The sequence below is a fragment of the Ixodes scapularis genome, unplaced genomic scaffold, assembly GCF_016920785.2.
Source record: "Ixodes scapularis isolate PalLabHiFi unplaced genomic scaffold, ASM1692078v2 PGA_scaffold6__148_contigs__length_123643588, whole genome shotgun sequence".
Lineage (NCBI taxonomy): Eukaryota > Metazoa > Arthropoda > Arachnida > Ixodida > Ixodidae > Ixodes > Ixodes scapularis.
The window spans coordinates 77015986-77037970 of record NW_024609881.1 but is presented as its reverse complement, the minus strand read 5'-3'; the positions used below and the strand labels follow the sequence as shown (position 1 = coordinate 77037970).

Below are 21985 nucleotides of genomic sequence, written 5' to 3'. Positions count from 1 at the left end.
AACAAGTTACAGATCAATTTCACCAGCATCGATATATGTTGTAAATTACTTGAGCATGTTTTATTTTGTCAGATCATGAAACATCTAAGCTTACATGACTTTTTATTAGTCCCCAACATGGTTTTAGAAAGGGGTACTCGTGTGTAATGCAATCGACTGAGCTGTATCATGATCTAATTGTAAGTGTTGATGGAGGTGGACAGACTGACGGTGCATTCTCAGAATTCAGGAAGACTTTCGACGGTGTATCACATTCACTGTTATTACTCAAGTTAGAGCTTTTTAAGCATAAACACTGCCATTTTTAAGTGGATAAATGTGTATCTATTGCAGGGGTGGCCAAGCAGCGGCTCATCGCGATTGAAGTGCAACACGCGGCACCGCCCCGCCCCCCCCCCCCCCCCCCCCCCCCCCCCCCCCCCCCCCACGGCTCTTCTGCCTCCCTCCCGGCCACACGAGCCTTCTCACAAAAAGAGAAATGGAACGCGTTCTAAATCGAAAGACAGGTTGCAATTTGGAGTCTTATGACTGCTACCTTACGTGCAGTTGGACTGCTTTTGACTCAGATTGATTAAAAGTAGTTCGACTTTCGTTTACTGCTCTGGACAAAAGTTTACCCCCCCCCCCCCCCCCCCCCACCCCCTTCCCGGCTCTTGGAGCTTTCGTGGTTTTGTTTGCGGATCTTAGGCCCGGTCAGCCGGGCCACTCCTGACCTATTGCATCGTCAATATGTCATCTTCAACGGTGGAAAATCTAATTTTATTGCCGTTGCATCTGGCGTGCTGGGGTCTTTGTTATTTTTAATATTGTGAATGATATTAATGTTGGGATGAGTTGAAAGGTGCGCCTGTTTGACGATGATTATGTCATTTATCGATATGTAACGGAAAAGGATATTTTCACACAGTTTCAGAATGACTTGAATCGAACTACTCAATGGCGCAATGAGTGGAAGATGAACCTCACCGTAAAGAGATGTCTTCGTGTTAGTTTTGCACGGAATAATAAAAATAAAATTGAAACGCAATAATAATTACACAATAGAGTTGTGCCAAACAAAAACAACAATAAAATATCTAGATGTCACACTTTCAGCTGACTGCACATGGAACGCACATATCGACGATGTTGTCATGATGACCGGACGAGCACTTACCTTTCTGCGTCAAAACATTAAAAAAAAATATTATCCCAATTTAAAAAAAAAAAAAAAAAAGAAAGAAAAGCTTGCATATGTTGCCTGGCTTTTCCCGCTCTGGAGTAAGCCTGAACTGGCTGAAACCCTTCCCAAAGAAACGAAATTGAAAATCTGAAGAGCTTACAAGCCTGTGCTGCTCGCTTCGTCCTGGGACGGTACGACCGTTATGCAAGCGTCACTGCCACAATAAAAAAGCTAAGATAAAATTCATTGTCACTCAGACGAAAAAAAATACTTGATTAAAGGTCTTATATAGTATCTATCATAAAACCACTGGCATCAATAGTTATTCGTACCTTTTACCACCAAAGTATATTTTACAACGTAAACGCCATTTCTAAAAAAATGCGTGAGCTCTGTAACAGAACGGAATCGGGTAAGAATTCTTTTTTTGTTAAGACAATCAAGGAATGGAATGCTTTGCTCGTGCCGCAAATGCGGAAACATTTTTCTTTAAATGTTTGTTCACCTCCGCGATAATGCCCGATAGAGGCGCTGCCGGTTGATATTGAATAAAGAAAGTAACGAAGTAGCGTTCGCAAGTAGGTTTTAAACCAAACAACTTTAAAAAAAAACGACGGTTACTTTAAAGTGTGCGGAAACTGTTTTTAGATTATGCAAAAGCCACAACGGTGGTTCATCAGCTTTCGCACAATCTACAAAGAGTTGCCGCACACCTTGAGACGCCCGTCGTTTATTCCGCCCCGTCAAAGCTGTCCGGTCTCTGCCTCATCACGGCCACTGCTCTTCACAACAGCCTCGAGGAGAAAACGGAAGCCCACGTCGTTGCTCAATACCACCGACTCACCATGTCCAAGCAAAGCCGCGCCGTTGTGTCCACCCTCGGATATCCGATTGCCCACCTCTCTCCCCTTCCCGAAAAACCCCCACCATGGGATACGATTCCTCGCATTGCGGTCAAGCCCATTCCTCGACAGATGAACCCCACCGTGGATCTCGGAAGACGACAAAGGAGAGCCCCTCGTCTTCCCACACCATGCACCGCACGATGTATATGCAAAGCGCAAGTCTGTCTGCGTCTTGCACAGGGGTTGCGATTATGTCAGAACACCGAGCTCCTATTGGCTGATCGAAAACAATAGTGGGTAGACCTCGAGGCATCTAGCATTAATGTATACCCACTATTCTTTCAACTAAAGCCATTCAGAGCTCGGTGTCATTCTGAGGTCTCCGCAACCCGTGTGCAAGAAGCAGACGACTTTCTCTTTGCATTACACGGACGCCGCTTCTCCGATGGCATATCTACCGCTGTCATAGCCTCAAAAGAGATACAGTCTGACACCATGCACATGTACTCTTCCCTGCAGCGGCAGAGGCACAGTTCATATGAGAAGCCATACACTTACTAGCCCGACTTGTCCGATTTTATTACTATCCGTTCAGATAATCGAGGAGCCCTCAGAGACTTCTAAACCAACTCCGCATACCAGCACACATAAAACACGACTTGGCCTCCTACATGGCAGCCACATCTCCACGTCTTTCTTGAGTGGGTAACCGGATTCCAAGGAATCGCAGGAAACGAAAAGGCCCACGTCCTTGCTCGCGCAAACGAGATTCCGAGCAACCCTGAGTCCTGGTCCCCCGGACTACAATCCCAAAGAAAAACGTACCACCCATTGCAAGGCTCGAAGAGAGCGCCTGAATGACCTCCGCCTTTCCCGCCCGGACCCTTCACCCTCCCATCCCTAAACTCACACGCCGCAAGGTTGCATACGTTCGCCAGGCACAGACATTCTCCCTGCTGTGCGAAGTCATAACCTACCACATTAAAAATTGGCCGGAACCCCCTCCCCCCTCCCCCCCGGTCAGGTGCGTGACGCGTCGACGCCAGACACACCTGCTGGTATTGTCCTCGCGCCCACCAATCTCCACACTTTCTTCTTTCACATATCCTCGCTTCCCCCATTCCCTTTACCTGCGGCGATCTGGGCTACTCTCTTCTTGGACCTCCGCCCTATCCTCTGGCCTCGCCTAGCGCTGCACATCTCTCGTGTGCGGGACCCGTTGACCTCGACAACACTCCCCCAAGCTCCGACCTGACCCTTGTCAAGGACCACCAGAAGGCCTCACTATGAGTAACCACAGCCCGGACATGGGCAGTTTGAATAAAGGCATTCTATCTCTCTCTACCTCTCTCTGCGAAAGAATAAAAAAAAAAAAAAAAAAAGAAAAAAAAAACATTTGTAAAGAAACACACCACTCCGTTCATTGAATGTGCTACGCCAGTCGTGTATGGAATCTCAATGACGTGCGACAAGGTGTATAAATGGGCACATGGGACGGACGGGAAGGTGCTTCGGTGACAAGATGCGCCAGCGTGCGGTGTCTACGTTCGGGCAACCTCGCCGAGCACCACGAAAGATCAACACTTCCTCGATACGAAATCCTAAGTGCTGAATTTTCCTGCCTCACTAAGGAAGGCCACCGCAGGCCAGAGATTGGACGCGACTATGACGTAAGCGTTCGGCTGGGAGTCTTGTTCTCACTGATTGGACCCGAGATCCAACCGAACTCTGACGCCGTATCCAATATGCGGTCTACGGTGGCCTTCCTTAGGGATGTAGGAAAATTCAGGTGTTGGACAGATGCCCAAGTAATTCGTATCTGCAATAAACACAAAAAAATAATAGGAAAACTCAAGAATAACACTGACAGGGAAATTTCCGAAGCGTATAATTATAGGTTCCGTGGTTTGGGGGTTTATTTTGGGTCAAAATCAGGGGTGTTTCTTTAGGTCTACGCCCCCCCCCCCCCCCCAAACACACACACACACACACACACACACACACACACACACAGATTCGGTGTTTTTCGATGTCAATTTTTCGAGTCAGTAAAGGAATCGGCGTTTACCGGGACTTAAGTTTCAGAAAATAAAACACGGGAATTGGATTTCCCAGCCTGCAGAGAATACTGGTTATGATCTAAGAACGTATTTGTGTCGTAAAAAAAACAAAAGAAGAAAAGAAATGGGACAGGGATTGAGTTTTTAAAGAATTAAGCAGCCTCACGGACAGTTCAATGAGGCGTACATTTAGGGTTAACACAAAATGAAACTGCAAACACAAATTTTCAGCTTTGGCTTTTCTTAGTCAAGGAGAGCTCCAGTTCGGGGTTCTTCGGTTTTCATTGATTCTTATAAAACCGTCTCGGAAGTTAATTATCGGGGTTTATCGGTATTTACCGAAAAAAAAAACAAAAAAAAACAAAAACAGAACCCTACGTATAACATGCGGGCGAGGGGAAAGACAGACTGTGTAAGTTCACCGTCACTGCACCTATCTGATAAGACATTCGCCTTCCTGTGCCGGGAACATGACGATGTGTATACACGTTTGCAAGAAAGGCTCCTGTGCGCTGCCATTTTGAGCGATGCTGGCGCCCCGTACCGTTTCCGCCATGCTGGGGTGCGCCAGGGGCACGTCAGTGGGGTGCGCGATGACAAGATGGTGCCGTTTGCTGCATCGCCGATGGCTAAAGTTAGCGGCACACTTACTGTCTCGGAACGCAGGAGGAGGTATCCACACAGTATCGTAGCATCACATATTGTAGGACGGGACATCTTTAAGGGTTGGAGTCGACTTTATAACGATCGCAGCCTCTGTTCCTGCATGTTGTGGAAACCAGAGCTGCCGCGAGCGCAGCCATCGTTGATGCAAAGGCCATGCGACTTGTGGCGCATTCTGAAGAGCGCCTTGAGACTTCAGATATTTTTGAAATTTTTTTATTTGTTACCGGTTTAGGCATTCTATTTAATTGTCCGTGCTCTTTCGCGGTCGAAGACGACACGTGTACGTTTTATAATTATTTTTTTAATTTCTTTCTGCGCTCAGTGGTGTACGCTCCGGCGAGAGACGCTTGGCAACATTGTACGACAACCAGCAAACGTCCTGGCTGGAGAGTAGGTCCGCCTCACCTTGGCGCGCGGTTCGAGGTTAAGCCGGGATCCCACTTGCAAAGGTGTATAAATAAGGTGTGCTTTCGTTTTTCACTAAACAATCTTGTAACTTGTAAGTAGCGCTCGGTGTCGTCTTGTTCTCTGTCCCTGTCTTTGAGGCGCTAATTCTTCTTTCGATGTACACTAGCCTAACTGTCCATTTTGCTTCCCTTGAATGTATACATGTAAATGTCTGAAATTCCTGGGTTTGGAGGGAGGCTGGGGTTTGAATGGAAGCACGTTTTAGTCGTATTCCACGTTTTACGCACCTGCGGTGCTGCTTTGGCCTTACCCCCCCCCCCCCCCCCCCCCCCTCCCTCCTATCCCCGACGTGAGCCTCGGATGCCAAACGCAGTGTTTAAGCGGGCCTTTAAGGAGGGGTCACACTACCCACACCATTATACAAAAGACAGTCTGCAAACATCAGACACGCGATGGTTCGAATACCGCATGCCGAGTTTCGATCTCCATGAGTTCGTTGCCACGGGGCATTTGAAGCACGTACCTCGTGTTGGCTTGTGTTCGAATCTTTGCAGACTGTCTTTTGTGTGATGGTGTAAGTAGTGTGACCCCGGCTAAAGCCGCCTAAAGACCGGGAGATATCATCCTGGCGTAATCGAGCGAGGGTCTTTAAGAACTAAAAACAGCGCAAACAAGGTGAAGGACCAGAGCAGACGGAGAGACCAAGCGTGTCTGTAATTCCAGCCCCGATTACGGCGACGAAAGGAAAACAAAGGTGGCGTAACTTGCGCTCCAAGGTCGGACGATCCAGCACTTACCATCCTGCTCGGAATAGAGCCTCGAAGATTGGGGGAAGGAGGAAGTCGTCGCTGGCCATCGTCCAACGGCGGCCAAAGAACTGTACACTCGGCATCTTGACCGCGCACCTGAATCGGATTAACACACAAAAAAAGAAGAAAGTCATAAATTACATTAGCCCGACTATGATGACAATGATCGGGAAGCACAAAATGTGTTGTGAATGAGCCGGGCACATGCTATGTGTGCGTGACGTCACGTGACGTCTCGTAATGTCACGTGACATCGTGACGTCACAGAGTCACGTGATATTTGGGATGTCGCGATGTCAGGTGACATCAGGGCGTCACGTCACTGTTAAGGCCCGTTCACACACTAGCAACCGAGTACGACCGAGAGAGATGAGACGCGTTGAAACCTTTTTAAATTTCTTAGGACGAGAAAACACACTGGCACGCTGGCGCCATCTATGCGGAGACCTTGCAACTGCATTTCACTAGAGCGAAGGTTTTGCGGGATTTCCGAGGTAAAATGTGTGTAATAACTATGAGAAAATCTCGTTCATAACGTTGAAAAAAGTTTTTCGAGCTAAGAAAGAAAGGATTATACGCGAGAAAAATAGGAAATATGCCGGACCACCAAGTTTACACTGCTACCCAATAAATGGCGCCAGTGTGTCCTGTCGTCCAGAGCCGTATATGTAGAGAGCTTGGCCATTCGTTGGGGAAGTATAGGAAACAAATGAGGAGGCGCCATTGGCCAAAAGCGGGCTGGGCGTGTTCCAGGGCGTCTTCACAAATTCGAATGTGACCAACCAGAAGCCGCAAATAATACCCTGGCGGTGGTCGCAAGAAACAAATCTGATAACTGCATCGGAGTAACTCTCGGTGACTGAAAACATGGTACACGTGATGTTTCAATCACGCTCATCCAAAATGACAATGGAAGATTGCGACTATCGGAACGATCGACATAATCCTTACGCCAAGCGCCGAGGGCCTGGAATCTGCCGTCCGAGCGGTCACACTCTGTCCGAGAAAAAAGGAGTTGAGCGGCGCATTCGTTTCTTACATCTTTCTGCATGATCATGATCAAAACATCACGTGCATTCTATATTCAACCACGCAGAGTTACTACACTTCACTCATGCGCGATTATTCAAACCACATACGAACATACACCTTCGATCAGAACTGTTTCTCGCTACCACCTTTAGGGGATTTTTTTCGGCTTCTGCATGGTTGGTCAAGAGAGCACGCCAAGCCCTCTTTCTGAGTCTGGTGCACGCCCTGGCCCTGCCCGCGCCTCCCATTGACCAAACTCTCTATATACACGGCTCTGCTGTCGTCGTAAGAGATATTAAGGGGTTCCAAGACACTCGATTCTAAGAGGTCGCAAGTGTGTGAACGGGCCTTTACACAACGCCAATGGTGCCACGAACGTGACGTGACGATGTCACGCGACGTCAATGCCCTTCGTGTCAGTTCTTGGTGACATTTTTCTCATACTATTCGTCCGATAAAACACATTCTGTATGCAAACTTACGGTCCCAGCGTGACCTTCCTCACCCAGAGAATTTTGCTTTCGTTTATTACTCCCAATCTCTTTAAAAATAAAATTTCATAAAAAAAAAGTCCCCTAAACGTTTAAAGCGAAAGTGTAATACGTAACTTCCCCCTTAGATTTAGCGGGAAAAACGTAATTGCTCTAACCCCATCAAGCAACATTCTCGGTCACAATTTCCTGGGCACAAAACAAATGATGTGCTTTAGGCTTTGTATTTTTCTAATCCCTTTACCCGACTAATTAATCGATTAATCGGTTTCCCATGCATTCATTCCCATGCATAATAATTTTTTTTTAAATTCAAAATTACATTTTGTTTTGCTTTCACTGTTTATGGGAAGAACGGTAAAATGTACAATTTCAGATTTTAAATCGACTTCGATGTGTAGTTGAGAACAGTCAAAAGACACCTATTCATAAGTTATTACTTGAGCAGCGGAGGAAAAGAGGTAATCTTCGCCAATAGCGAACTCCGTTGATCGTCTACGACCGCCTCTGCTGCGCTAAACGGACACCCGCGTGGCGTTGAAGTTATCGGGACATGTAGAACCTTCTGCATTTGTTTGGAGTTACAGTGCGCCGCCATCTTGAATTGACGTCACTTCCAGTATGGGCGAAAACATTGTTTTGCCTTTGCCACGCCAATAGAAGGCATTTAGGATCTAAGCGTAACCGTCGCACTTTCTCGTTTTGCCTCCCCTTTATTTTTTTCCTATTTGCAGGTTGAAACGTTGGATTATTATTCCGTCGCCCATACTTAGCGGTCGGGGGAGAGAGTAAGCGGAAAAGTTTGAAATTTTACCGAACGTTTTGCCCTCATGCAGGTCCACGTCTGCCTGGTAAAGCGTTACATTTCTACTTTTTTGTTAGTCAAATAAATTAGTCGCGATTAAAGCATTAATCGATTGATTGGTAGGCTAATCTATCGAGCGCCCAGCACTACCGAATTCCCCCTTTCTGTAGATAATTAAGGTATATGTGGGTGCTTTCGAGGTAAGATATATGTTACCTTTATCAAGACGTACATCGTTTCAAAAGCTAAATGCATCGTTTCGTGCCTCCAGCAACCAAATCTCGTAAGAAGTACTTCGCGATGCGTCTGAACGGGGCGCAGAACTTTTTTTTTTTTCTTGAGGCGAATTTGAGTACGACACAACAATCTCTGTCTCCCAACATTGCAAAATCAGCCTTTTTGTAATCAAATTAAAAAAAGAAAAAAAAGGAAAACAAATATTAATTACAAAAATTAGATTTATTTGATTTACATCAGATTAGATTCATTTAAATCATTTTAGCTGGAAAATACTGATTATTTACCACTAGATAAAGACATGACAGATTGATTGATTGATATATTCGTCCAATCACTCGCAACAATGCGGAAGGAAGAACTACTGCAAATGTAAGGTGCAAATTAATTAACACATTTTATTACTGTAACCCCGCCATACTAAAACGAAGACAATGTATTTTTCCTAATAAATAAAAAAAAATATTTTTATATTTGTTTTGAGGGCATACTTGATTGGAATATGACATTAATTTTCGAGTTTTCGTTGATTTTGCGTTTTGATTTTGTTGCAACATTACGTTGCGTAGGTGAAAAATGAAGTGAAAGGTTAAAATCAAGCCCAACGCTCTGATTTCATCAGAAGGGCGTTTTTATGTTTTAAATAGACAAACATAAAATGCACACAGAAAGCCTCAAATGATATACAAACAGTAAATAAAGAAATATTTGCGGGATTACTTTTCAGCAAAGGTTCGATTTAAATCATCACAGCTAGTGAAACTGATCTGATCTAATCACAATATAAATCATGATTTAAATAATCATTTAAATCATGTTGATTTTTTCTCCATCCTGCTTCGAACCCACTTAAGAAGAACAGTAAAAATCGATTTCTCAACGTATCGCCTTACGGTTTACTACAAAGATGCGGCAGTGGGGTGGATGGAAGCGTGGAGAGAAAACACGAACAAAAAACTCGCATCGCTCAAAAAAATAAAACATTTTTTGGGCAGTTTTTTACAACATTCGTAGACGATGTCCTGCCCGTGCTCGCCCAGTTTGCGCCATATTACATCCGCCATTGCTCACTTTCTTTTGTTTAACCGAGATACCGAGCCACTGAAACGGGCGTTGACGAGCCTCAACAAAGGCCAATGCTGTGGAGAAGCTAGAACACAGTAGAATCTAAAAGGGCAACAACCTGTGCTGCTGCGGTAATGATGAAGTGAAGTAAACCGAATAAGAGGAAACAAAAACGGAAGGTCGGTTAAGGTGGCGCTCATGCACAGCTGCTGCAAAGCGTCTATTTGCCGCCAACAGATGGCGCAACGTGAGAAGCGAGAGCCACGAGGAATTTAGATATCTGTTTTGCCGTTTAGTTTTTTTACGAATAAATTATCGCAATTTTAGAGTTCTACATTAGATAGACGAGCGTCGGCACAGTGAATCTTTTAAGTTGACCGCATGCTAAGCTTGGCTTCGGCGCCCCAGAGAGCCTAGGTTGAAGAGAGGGGCCACTCAATTTCTCGAACCCTGAAGGAGCGTTTGCAATTTAATGGCGGACACCTCTTGCGGCGATCGGTTCGCAAGTGCGCAGGCGCTGCGTTTTCGTCAAGGAGAGAAGCAGGAGGAAAGGCGGAGGCGTTTGCAGACGATCAACGCGTTCGTCACCTCGTCCCAGCTCGTGTTGCAAATGCGGCCCACAAACCACGTGACCACGATCTAGCAGTTGGAAACTCTTTGTAACACAGGCTCTCTACGGCGCGCCCTCAACGCTTCCATCTGTCGCCGGCAAATACACCTAGGCGAGTGCGCGGATCATGACACCGTCTGCGAAGGCTGCCATGGATTGCTGGAAACAGCTTCTTTTTTTTTCTTTTTTGAAGAAGGTAAGTTTATCCATTGATATTTTAACTCCAAGCTTCCACCCCCTAGCCGAACCTCTGTAGAAAATCGCAGCACGATACATCAACAAACTGATTTTTGCTACCCATTTAAATCGGATTTGAAGCGTGCTTTTCTGCGGCCCATCGATTAGGCTCAAGCGTATGAAAGGTAGCATATGTGTCTGGGAATTGTGAATTATTTTCGTTTTGTTGCTTGGTAGAAAGCTTTTCTTACGTCCATCCTTGAACGTGGCACAGAAAGTCACATTGTGAAAGGAAAAGGAGTTAAGCAGGAGGAAGCTCTTTACGGTCGCTCATTAGTCACCTAGCTATGTTTGGAGATTTGTTTTTGTCCTTTGTCCCTCTTGTTCCCCTTCTCCAGGGATTATTTTAATCACTCTTAAGAGAAGTTGTCACCATGTTTCGCATGGCATTTAAGGTTCAGGCAAGCGGACCAGGAAGCATGGCCAGTGAGGACACGAGGAAGTGCTTCTTTTATTCCTCGTGCAATAACAAAGTTGTTTGCACGAAAATTAAAACAAGTGTATCCTTCCGCTTCCAGGTATCGCGATGCCCGTCTCAGCTACAGAGCGTCCATATGGCCAGTGCAGTGCGATTGCTACCTTGGGACTAAGTAGTGCTGACTGTTGAGCGAACTGGTGCGAAATATTATATAGAATGCATGGTAGCGGCTCTTAGTCAGGGACAAAAGGAGGTGAACTGGACATCACTGTTTGCTATTGGTAAAAAAAAGTCCTGATGTACTGTTAATTAAAAGTGAATATTGCGGGTCGTTGAGCGAGTTGGCGCTAGGGTGACCACCCTTCCAGTGACTCGCGGGACTCTCCCGCATTAATGGATCGTGTCCCGCGTCCCGTCAAGAAATAGCAAAATCTTTCAAATGTCCCACATTTCACATTGTCGGAGTGTTCACTATGTTAATTACGGCGCTTCCGAAGAACGGGCCATGGGGTAGCGCGGAGGTCGCGGATAAGCGTGTGAATCTCGATGGCATGCAAAGCACTGCGGGAAGCGACCGTCGTTCTTGCAGGAGTCTAACGCGCATGTCCCGTTGTGCCTCTCCTCTTGATGGCAAAGTATGGCGAGCGAAAATTGCTCACCAAAAGTTGAAAAATAAACTATTGTAATTATTTGTAAATCGTACCGTGTCATGCAAAAGGGCTGCTCTGGAAAGCTTTTCTTAGTGAAGACCGCCACACAGGTCCAAAACGTGCAACTCACAAGGGTCGAAAAAGCAACAACGTAGGGTTCTACTTTTGTGTAAGAGCATTTTAGTATAAGAGTAAGTATCAAGAGGAAATAATAAGTCGAAAAAGATTTAGTGTTTCTTATTTCCCTCTCGTGCATTGGGATCTGCTGCAGCCGATTTTTACGTTTGAAACTTAGACACCCATAATGAAATACTCACCATTACAATTACACTAAGCATATATCACTGTGAGGGAAATTTATTTTAGCTTAATTGCCGCCACACAATTTTCAGGTGCATACTATGCTTTCGGACTGCATGCACATGATATCGGAGTGTGCGTGATGGTGAATCTTTTTTAATACTTTTTTCTTGAGTCGTAAAAATACCGTCCTCCTCTTACTCCCCCCTCCTTACCCCCCCCCCCCCCCCCCCCCCCCCGCTCAGGGTGTCTCGCATTTCGCCTGCAGGAAGGTGGTCACCCTAGTTGTTGTTGAACCTTCACTCTAAAAAAAAAAGGGTGTAGCCATTACACCCCTTGTAACACATAAGACACCCCAAAACTTCAGTTCGACGAACAGCGCACGCACCGGCGTCAAACTGACGACCCCAACTTTTAAGAAGAACGTGATGACGGTGGGATATAACCTATTAAACAGATAAACTGCGTATCAAATACTACAAAAACAAAAACAAAAAAAAAAACCACTGAGGGTTTGCAGTAGGGCCAAGAAAACCCCGATAACTTTTTTTGCATTGAGTCATACGTGCATTAGATATTTTAATAAGTTGTACAACTCGGCTATCAATCCGCTCGTGAAAGTTGGTACCTTTCTGTTCAACGTCAGTGCGCTCGCTGTACATCGAACTGAAGTTTTGGGGCGTACTATATATGACAAGGGGTGTAAGAATATACCCTTTTTTCCTGTGTGTGGAGTGCGTAGTGTTGCACAGTTCTACTTTTGTTCTTATCTTCGAGCCCCACATTGTATTCTAAAAATAACCCCGAACCTTCGACGTGCATCAAGATCAATAGCTCACATTCCCCGTGAGAGCCCCAATTGTGGAGGCCAACAGCAGGCCTTGGACATTGCGACGGATAGATATGTGAGATATGTTGCAAATTTGTCGTTGGATGTTTCGACAGCGTGAGGTCAGTCTGCCAGAGTTTTGGGCAATATTGTTTCGCACTGTAGACGAGAAACTTAACCAGTGGAATGTAAGATTGCTGGCCTTGGGTCTACATGCATCACGCAATAATAGTGATACACGATCGCACGCCAGTACGATGCGCATCCGGATCGAAAGGGGTTAGGGTAGGGACTGAGCCTATACACCAACTCATGTTTACAAACAAACCGGAGCGCCCCTAGCGGACGCCACCGGCGCCGCGCATGCGCGAGGGGGGTGTGGGCAAAAAGCTCGCCGTCGCCCATAGACAAACCATTGAAATGCGATGTTGTCGGCGTCGGTGTGAGTCCCCCTGCTCTTTTTCGCGTTCGAATTGTTGATTTTACGTCTTCCTGGCGATGTCCGACTACTTGAGCGGCGTCAGCGAAATTACCGAGGCTCGTTACACCGCGAAACTTCGCGCGAATAATGTGACATGTGGCGATTCATTCCGCGTGGACGCCGCAGTATGAACGATAAAACCTGATTCGCATGATGAGATTTCGCTCGCAATTTTCAGTCGCGACGCCGCTTGGGCTGCAAAAGCGTGAACAGTAGCTGAGATGGTCGACGTCGATACTGAAAATCGCAAGCAGAATCGGACCAAGTCAATTACCGTAGGCAAAGCAAGTCAGTGATAGTCACTGGTAACAATGATCAACATCTTTTATTTACTGTTTACATCGAGCTTGCTTACCAACCTTCAAACGTAAGTCTTTTGAGGCCTGCACTTACTTCTTATCGCAAGTACCGGGCCAACATATACGGGCCGGCGTCGTCTAAGAGAGCAGACGACAAGCAGAAACGTTTGAGAGAGCAGACGACAACTCGAACGATCAGGCGGCCGATTGAACTTGAAGACGCACTGAACGTAGTCCGCATGGTGGTACGTACAAGTTGATGGTTCTCTGGCGTTCATGTTGCAACAAAACAAATAAATCTGATGACCACAAGTATCCGTGAATTCAACCCAAAGTGCTTCCCGCCCAAGCAATCGTTGTCCGAAGGCGTCTGCTTTTTCCTTTTTACGGCACATATCCAGATTCTCGGACGAATCGAGCACCTGAAAACTGACCTTCAAACCTTTCTCGAGACTTTTGGTACGGCCCCAGTCGCGGCGTTTTGACGAGAAGGCAGGTTTTTGTCTGGTTCCTTTCAAAACAACGCAGGAATACACGTCTGGCATGGGGACTTCTGCCCACCGCCCCAGACCGGAAGTGCGACCGACGCGCCACCACCGCGCCGTGACGTCACAGAGATGAGTTGTTGTATATGATCCCCGAAGGCTGCAAGGTGTGTGACTCTTTTTTTCGTGTTTAAAAGGGGCTTGACAGCTGTAACACGACAGGCAAATCTGCAAAGGCATTCAAGACCCTGGGTACTGTTCCTTACAAATACGGTACTATCACCTGCTTTCTAGGTGTGCTTTGTGTGCACGTGGAAGGGGTTTGTAGTATCGTTTCTATTCTAGTTTTTGTCGTCGTCATCATTTCATCGAGTGCTTTCACGACTGTCTTTCGTTTTTTCTATCCTCTTACACCAGCAACTATGGCTGGCAAGGAAACCCGCTATATTTCTCATTCATTCGAATCAATCAATCAATCAATCAATCACAAAAGTGATGACATACAGAAATGATTGCTTGTATGACATTTCCCATACCAGTTAAACATGCAATTGATCTTATTTCTCCTTGCGTAAGGCACATCTTTAATCTCTGCTTGCTAGTCGGCGGATTTCCCAGGAAAATTAACAGTCGGATATAAAAATGTAATAAAAATTACCTAGGTAATTACCGACCTGTTTCAATCCTATCGGTATTTTTAAAAGGTCTAGAAAAATTTATACTGTGTAGAATGACAACGGTTGCGGATAACCATAACCCTATATAGGTTTATGTCAATTTGGTTTCCGGAAACAGCGCTCTACCGAACTCGCTCTTCGAGCCCAGAAAGAACCAATTCTTCAAACTTTTGAGGATAAAAAAACTTACCTTCAGTTTATGCGTTGACCTCACTAAAGAATTTGACTATCTGCACCCTAATTTGCTAATTAGAAAATTAAATAAGCATGAATTTTGTGACCTAGTATCACTTCTGAATTCCTATTTGTCTTCCCGTGGACAGTATTGAAGGTTTACATTCGGCAGCCCTCTGCTTGGTTAGTCTTTAGACATCAACGGTCAGGCATCTGAAGTAAAACCTATTAAATCGGGCGTTACCCAAGGAAGTATTTTGAGACCTTCCTTATTTAATATCTACATAAATGACATAGTAAACTTTAGTTCGTTTACGAAGTTCAATATTTACGCTAATAATGCTAGTTTTTTTGTTTTTTTTTACTGGAGAAAACGTTACAGAGCTTATATGTGACACGAATGGAACTTTAGAAAAAACTTGATGGTTGGAGTAAATAAAATGCTTTAAAAATAAACGCCAGTAATACAAAGGGAGTGTTATTCCGACTAAGAAATAAGCGTGTCAACATTACCAAATAGTTTCGTTATTCTTCAAAAATTAAACCCATGCTTAAAACTTTAGGTTTTGTTTTTTCAAGAAAACATGTCACGAGACGATCATATTAATTGCATCGTATATAAATTATCAAGCATCGTTGGTATTTTATATCGTCATTAAGACATCTTGCCTCTTAAGACAAAGTTTCGTTATTCTTCAAAAATTAAACCCATGCTTAAAACTTTAGGTTTTGTTTTTTCAAGAAAACATGTCACGAGACGATCATATTAATTGCATCGTATATAAATTATCAAGCATCGTTGGTATTTTATATCGTCATTAAGACATCTTGCCTCTTAAGACAAAGTTGTTACTATATAATTTATTATTTTACTTACATATAAATAATAGTCATCTTATATAGGGAACCACTACATATACCAATCTTCAAAATATTTATATTACAAAAGAAAGGAGATATTAAGAAGCATTTCTTATGTTACATTGGATTGTTAAGAAGCATTTCTCATGTTACACTAGATTGTCTTATGAACATTGCTTTCAGTCAACTTAAAATAGGAAAGTTTTTATTTATACAAATATCGTTTATGCTCGAAATATATATTAGAACAAAGGTTATCTCAACATCATCTTGAGAACTAGGGAAATTTTAACAAAAAGGGTATATACATATCCAACACGAAATGTAGAAACATGGTTTATAACAATTTCGGTCACACACTACATAATACACCCATGACTACACTGAATCAGTTCAGTAGAGCAAATATAGAACTCAACAATGTATCGGTGAGCAGCTTACGAGAATTAAACATACTCATCTTAAACCAAACCAAATAAAACTGACAGACGATAAGTGCTGATTTTTAAAGATTGAGGTTGTTGTTAGCCTCGCTTTGCCTGTTAATGATCTAGTCTGTTCAAATCGATTGATTTATGTTATAATGATACCAATGGTTTTGTATAGTGTCCTTTGTCTCTGGTGTATATGGTCTGCATTCATGTCTTTATTTTAATTTGTAAATCATTTTGGTGCCCGCGTCTGCTATTTCGGTGGCTCGCCGTATTAGAGCTTTTACCTATGTACCTTCATAGTGTTTATTGTTGATAATATAAATTAATTAATTAATGTATCGAAGCCAGTTCTGCCAGCACCAGGAAAGATAGCCCAAGACGTAGCGACCTTATTGAGAAAGGTAAAATAAATAAAGATTCAAAGATAATTATTGAACAAGTGAACACAAAACAAAAGTAAAAAAAAAGAAAGATATAACACAGTTTGGAGCATATAAACTCGTGATTGGTATGCGAGCAGGGATTTTACGTACAAGATTGGCGAACTAGGCGCTACTATGTGTCTTGTTGGAGGACACTCAGACTTGCAGGCTTACCAAGGCATCGTAAAGATTTGGAAACGTCGCGTGCGAAGGTCAGTAAGTAAAATCATCCGAAGAAAGGCGTTACCAAGTCTTGTGTATTGAATGCGGCCTTAAGCCAAGGGAGATTTAAATGGACTACGAAACAAATGTTTCTTTTCTCACTTTTTTATTTCGTTTTATTTTTTATTTATAATTTTTTTAATTTATTTATTTTTATGTATATAAAAAAAAGAAGTCCAAATTACACGAAAGAGTGCTGTGCTTCAATTATTGCTTGGTGCTTCACTTACGTAAGCTGTGGACATCGGCCTATCGTCCTGCTGGAAATAGTTACATGACCACAGCACTCTCAAATCGGCCGCCTTCTTGAAAGTTGTGCAACGGGGGGGGGGGGGGGGACTCAGTAATCCGGTTTTTGGGTGCAGGGGGGCAAAAACCTTCGCGGGTATTTATCGCGGAAAGTTGAATCAGTATGGAGGCGCTGCATCTCACTTCGACAGGTGGGTACACACATTTTTTTGTTTTTTTTTAAAGCGTGGAGTCAAGTCTCTTTGACGAACCTCGCTCCGGCCGGGGTTGCACTTTGACGACGCCGCACTCAATATCAGAAGCTGAATGGCTCATACAGAAAAACCACCGTGTCCCTCTCATCAATATGGCTCAGAAGTGAACACCAGTCGTTGTTCGGTGAACCAAATGATTCACGATATTCTGCCTAACCATGAGGTGTCCGCCATGTGGGGACCAAGACAACTTGAGACAGACATTCAAGAGAGCCGTGTGGATGTGTGCGAAGCACTTCTCTGACGATATGGAGCCGAGGGAGATTATGTTCTTCGACGCGTTGTTACTGGGGAGGAATTTTCAATCTGCCAGAGATGGTGCGGGCCAGCGAAGAGTGGAGGCACACTTCGTCACCAAGATGAAAGAAGTTCCGGGCAGTTCGGATGAAGGTCAAGGTTTATGCTCGCGGTCTTCTGGGACACACTAAAGAACCAATCATTGAACAATACATCCCCAGGGAATTCAGTGTCTACAGAACTGCTTGAGAACCACTTAAAGTCTAGTTATCAGGTGAAAACGCTGTGGTATGCTAAGCTTTGGTGCATTGATACGTCATCACAATGTGCTCCCCCACACGATAGCGAAAAAAAAAAAAAGAGAAGTGTCTACGTTTTTAGTACATTTTGCATTCTTCTTACTCAAAGAACCTGGCGCCGAGCACTTTTAAGGTGTTCGACCCATGCACCCAAAAAAGTTCACACTTGGCTTCAGAGTCACCAGTAAGATGATTTATTCCTCGTGAACGCTTTGGTGAAGCGTTGCATGGTGCACATGTCTTGAACGCGGGGAGACTGAGTGTACATGTTGAAAAGCGGCAAATCGATTTTAATCCTGTCTCTATTAGTATGCAGATAAAATAAATACATTGCGGTTGTTTCCTGACTCTGCCTCGAATCAGTCTGTTTTTCTGTGTTTTTTTTTTTATTATAGGGACTAGTTTTATTCGATGCGCATTAAAAAAAACGAGTAGGTGGAATTGAGTTCCGCTTTGACGAGGGGCTCGAAAGGCCGTACAGTAGTACACGACCTCTCTATACATGCAACAAAAATAGCTTAAGTCAGTGATGGCACAGGGGAGATGGTATAGATTTGCCACTCTAATTGGGGTGTTAAAAATTTCGATAGGGGTTGCTGGGGGAGAGAATTAGAGGTGGTCTTGTCCACGTTACTAAAAAAACGCAGTCGATTGCAATTACACTTACTCTTGCTTAAAAATGTGTTGAATTAGATTACTCGATTACTCAAAAAGAAAGATAATGAGCCATTACTTGAAAAAGTAATCGTTACTTTACCGATTACTTCAGATTTTCAGAGATACTCCTGTCGGAGACGTTGTTCAAGAATACCTTGGTAGAAAGCTCGTACAAAGGGAGTCATTGAAAAGGAAAAAGAAAGATAGTAGCGATTACGATTAATTTTAGTACATACAAACTTAATCATATAACTCTCGTGATTTCTTACTACCTAATAATGGTTCCGAAATGATTACATTAAGACTTCAAAAAGTAAGCGATTACAAGTAATTCGATCACTTGTAATGAGAATATCGTACAAATCTCACAAAAGGTTTGTGCATTTTGCGTACAGAATTCGGGCCGTTTTGAGGGGGGGGGGGGGGGGGGCATAATTTGAGCTTTGGACGGATGTAGGAGGCGAAAGGGGGACGTATAAAAGACTAACACCTAAAGGACATGGCCTTACAAACTATAACGCCTAGAAGACAAGACGTTACCACTCCCAAAGCACCGCAAGTGGTGTTTTCGTTGTAGTAATACTAAATGTGTTTTTCTTTCAAAGGCGACATAAGTCATGCGTGTAACGTCGACGATTAAGCGGGATTTCCCCGGCCATGTCCCTGTCAACGAAATGTGGGCTGGAAGGGCCCAATGAATAATGTATGCGCAGTGTGACTGCTCGTAGATCAGACAAAAAACCCGCGGTCTGCAGACATGATGGACGAGTTGTCTGCGTGTCAAGTATGTTCGAAGGATCCTCTGCTTGGAACACTTCCATAGACTGTTCTCTGTATGTCCAACGTGACAGGACTGTCATGCCCCAGACAGTGACTGAAGACTTTTCCTTTGTATACGACGTATTATAAGGTGCGACTGCGTCTTTTAAACTGCGGTCCTTGAACTTGCCAACGAGCGTGGTGCGCCGTTTCGGTTGCCGCGTGCGGTGCTCTCTGGCCGAGTCCTGTGGTATCTCAACGCTGGCGTATACGTCGACACTGCACCCCTGGTCAACTTCAAGACCGCGCACCCAAAGCACCGAAGATCACGAGCGAGTCTCCATTTTGTTTTTCTTTAAATTACAAGCAATAGCGTCCATGGAGGAAGGAAGTCGCGTAAAGCGAGGCCGTGGAGTGCGCGGATCGTGCGATAAGATGCCTATCAAAACGGGGCGGCCTTCTGGTAAATGGCCTTCGACGTTTACCTTCCATCAGTGCTGCCGACAACGTTTACCGCTCCAACGTATACCGTGCGGCAGAGGGGACACTACGAGCCATATCCCAGCCAATCCACGTGCCTTGTCAGTGTCACGTGACTTCGGGGAGGCGCGTGGATCGCGTATAGTCGCGCGACACATTCGGAGCGCCGGGTTGGCTGGGATGGCCCGTAACATTCTCCGCGGTCCAACGTCAGGTGGAACGGGAAGTATAGGAGGCGGAATTAGATGGAATTGGGCAGAAGTAAACTCGACGCTTGCGGGGACACTTTAAAACGATAGATATAGCGCGCTTTCAGGCGCCCCTGTTTTTGCCGTTCTCGTTGTTGAAGGGGGATCTCAAGAACGTCTCGGAACGACGTTGCTTTCCCCCCGGCAACGACCGAATCAAGATGCTCGAGTCGAACTGAGACACCCATTAGCTGCTTCGGATAAAAAGAGCGGCGGAATATAAACTTTTCAGCCGAATTGAGATTTCTTGACGAATCAAAACGCTAGCAGAACTGTAGGTTTCTATCAGCGAAGTGGGTGACCAGGAGCGTCGATGTGGTGGCCTCTCCGAGACTGTTCAATCGTGGAAAGCGTTTCTAAAAGTGCCAGTAATTATAGCTACGCTTTAATCGAATCATAATAACAGCCCCTCCTCCCCCCCCAAAAAAAAATGTAAAAAAAAGGCTCACTAAACGGAAATAAGGTGGTGAACTGGGCCAGTTGTTGACGTTATACATGATGGCGAAAGCAGCTCACAAAGCACGGACTACGTGGGTGGCAAAACTATATGTTGGTCGTTTTGCCCGCGTTCTAAAAAGGCGATTCTGGATTTTAAATCTTCCCACTCAAACGTGGTCAAGAGGGCCATAGCGGCATCATGCCTAGGGTCGGCCCTCAAAAAATCATCTGCCCACAAGATCACAGAAGGTATTGGAAGACAAATTGGGAGACTGAAAGAGTCGGGGTTTCCGTTGGCACTCTTGGCGGAAGCAGCGAGTATACTTCTTAAAAAAATCGAAGGGGGCAGAGAGGACGAAGGCGCAAAGGGAAAATAAGTGCATGGTGGTGGTCCCTTACCTGCACCCTGCGTCCCATAACTTGAAGAAAGTTGGTAGTAGATACGGAATACCGGTAGTGTTTTCCGTGCCCCAAAATATAGGCCAGATATGTTCCAGGGTTGGTGCGGGGGCTGATGGTCATTCGAGTGGAAAGTGCACGAAGGCGCAAAGAAAACCTTTTGTCACTTTTTTTTTTTTTTTTTTTTTCCTTTATTTGTTTTGCGGAAAAAATCCGCGTGGGGGGCAGAGATAAAGGCCTGGTGCCTGACAGAGCCTCTGCCCCCCCCCGTACAGTTCAGTTGTGCTTCGTGTGTGGTGTATAAGATCCCTTTGCCATGTAACAGGTGCTATCTGGGACAAACAGGAAGATGTTTGAATGGTAGATTACGAGAACATTCTTATTCCCTCGAAGTCACGGTTGGGAGGGCTTTTGCCAATTTACTACAACGACTGCAATTGTCGGCCTGACTTTGGCAGGGTCACCATTCTGGGCACACACAGGAACAGGGTGATGAGAGAGATTATAGAGGCCTTCCACATTTCATGTCATGGGCATTCATGTGTTAGTGAACCTTCTTTGGTGCTGCCAGCAAGATAGATATCTTTCCTGTGGGAAAAAAAAATGAGTCACGTAGTGAACCTTCGCGTTTGGCGAGTGTGGTCCTTTGTTGTGTGCAATCTTTTAAGATACTGTGTATGTTTTTTCTGCCTTTGTTTCCTTCCTTAAAATTCTTCAGTTGCGAGCACGGCATTGTCCTGTCGCGCTTGTTCTTCTTCGTTGTCCGTGTTTTCTGAGCTGTTTTCCCCATCATGTATCACTATACGGAAAACGTTTTTGCATTTCAGTTCTAAGTTTATAGATAGGCCAACGACTGGTTGGTCTTAAAAACCCTCCTGTCGCATTATTTTAATGCATACTTTACCAATTCATATTTCTGACGTCATACCGAGACAGTGATGCTGGCGCCTGCACAGACGCCATCGCTCTTCGGAAAACGGGTTTCCGCGCGGGCCCAGCTGAGGCCACGGCACCGGCAAACAAATCCGCTCCTTTATACACTGTGACCAAGTAGTTAAATATTCTACACAATAAAAAAAAAAAGCTGAATAAACCTACTGCCCATGCTGAGAACACGCGTCCACCAGTTCAGCTAGAGGTTACAGCAGACTTGTACACGTTAGTCGAAACAAGTATCGATTACAATTACCATTACCGTTGGTTAAAAAAGCACTCCATTAGATTACTCGATGCTCGAGAGAGAAAAAAAAGTAATTGGCCTTCACTTAGATAAAAGTAACCGTTAC

The 21985-nt window shown here is 44.6% G+C and overlaps 1 protein-coding gene across 1 annotated transcript in view; it reads right to left on the bottom strand.

The window, feature by feature from the left end:
• Positions 1 to 21985, bottom strand: part of LOC8029571 (diacylglycerol lipase-beta) — a 94664-nt gene that overhangs the window by 53593 nt on the left and 19086 nt on the right. The window contains exon 2 of the mRNA XM_042294822.1: positions 5939 to 6046. Within this exon, the coding sequence (XP_042150756.1) occupies positions 5939 to 6033 (95 nt within the window). The 5' untranslated portion in view covers positions 6034 to 6046. The remainder of the gene's footprint in view (positions 1 to 5938; positions 6047 to 21985) is intronic.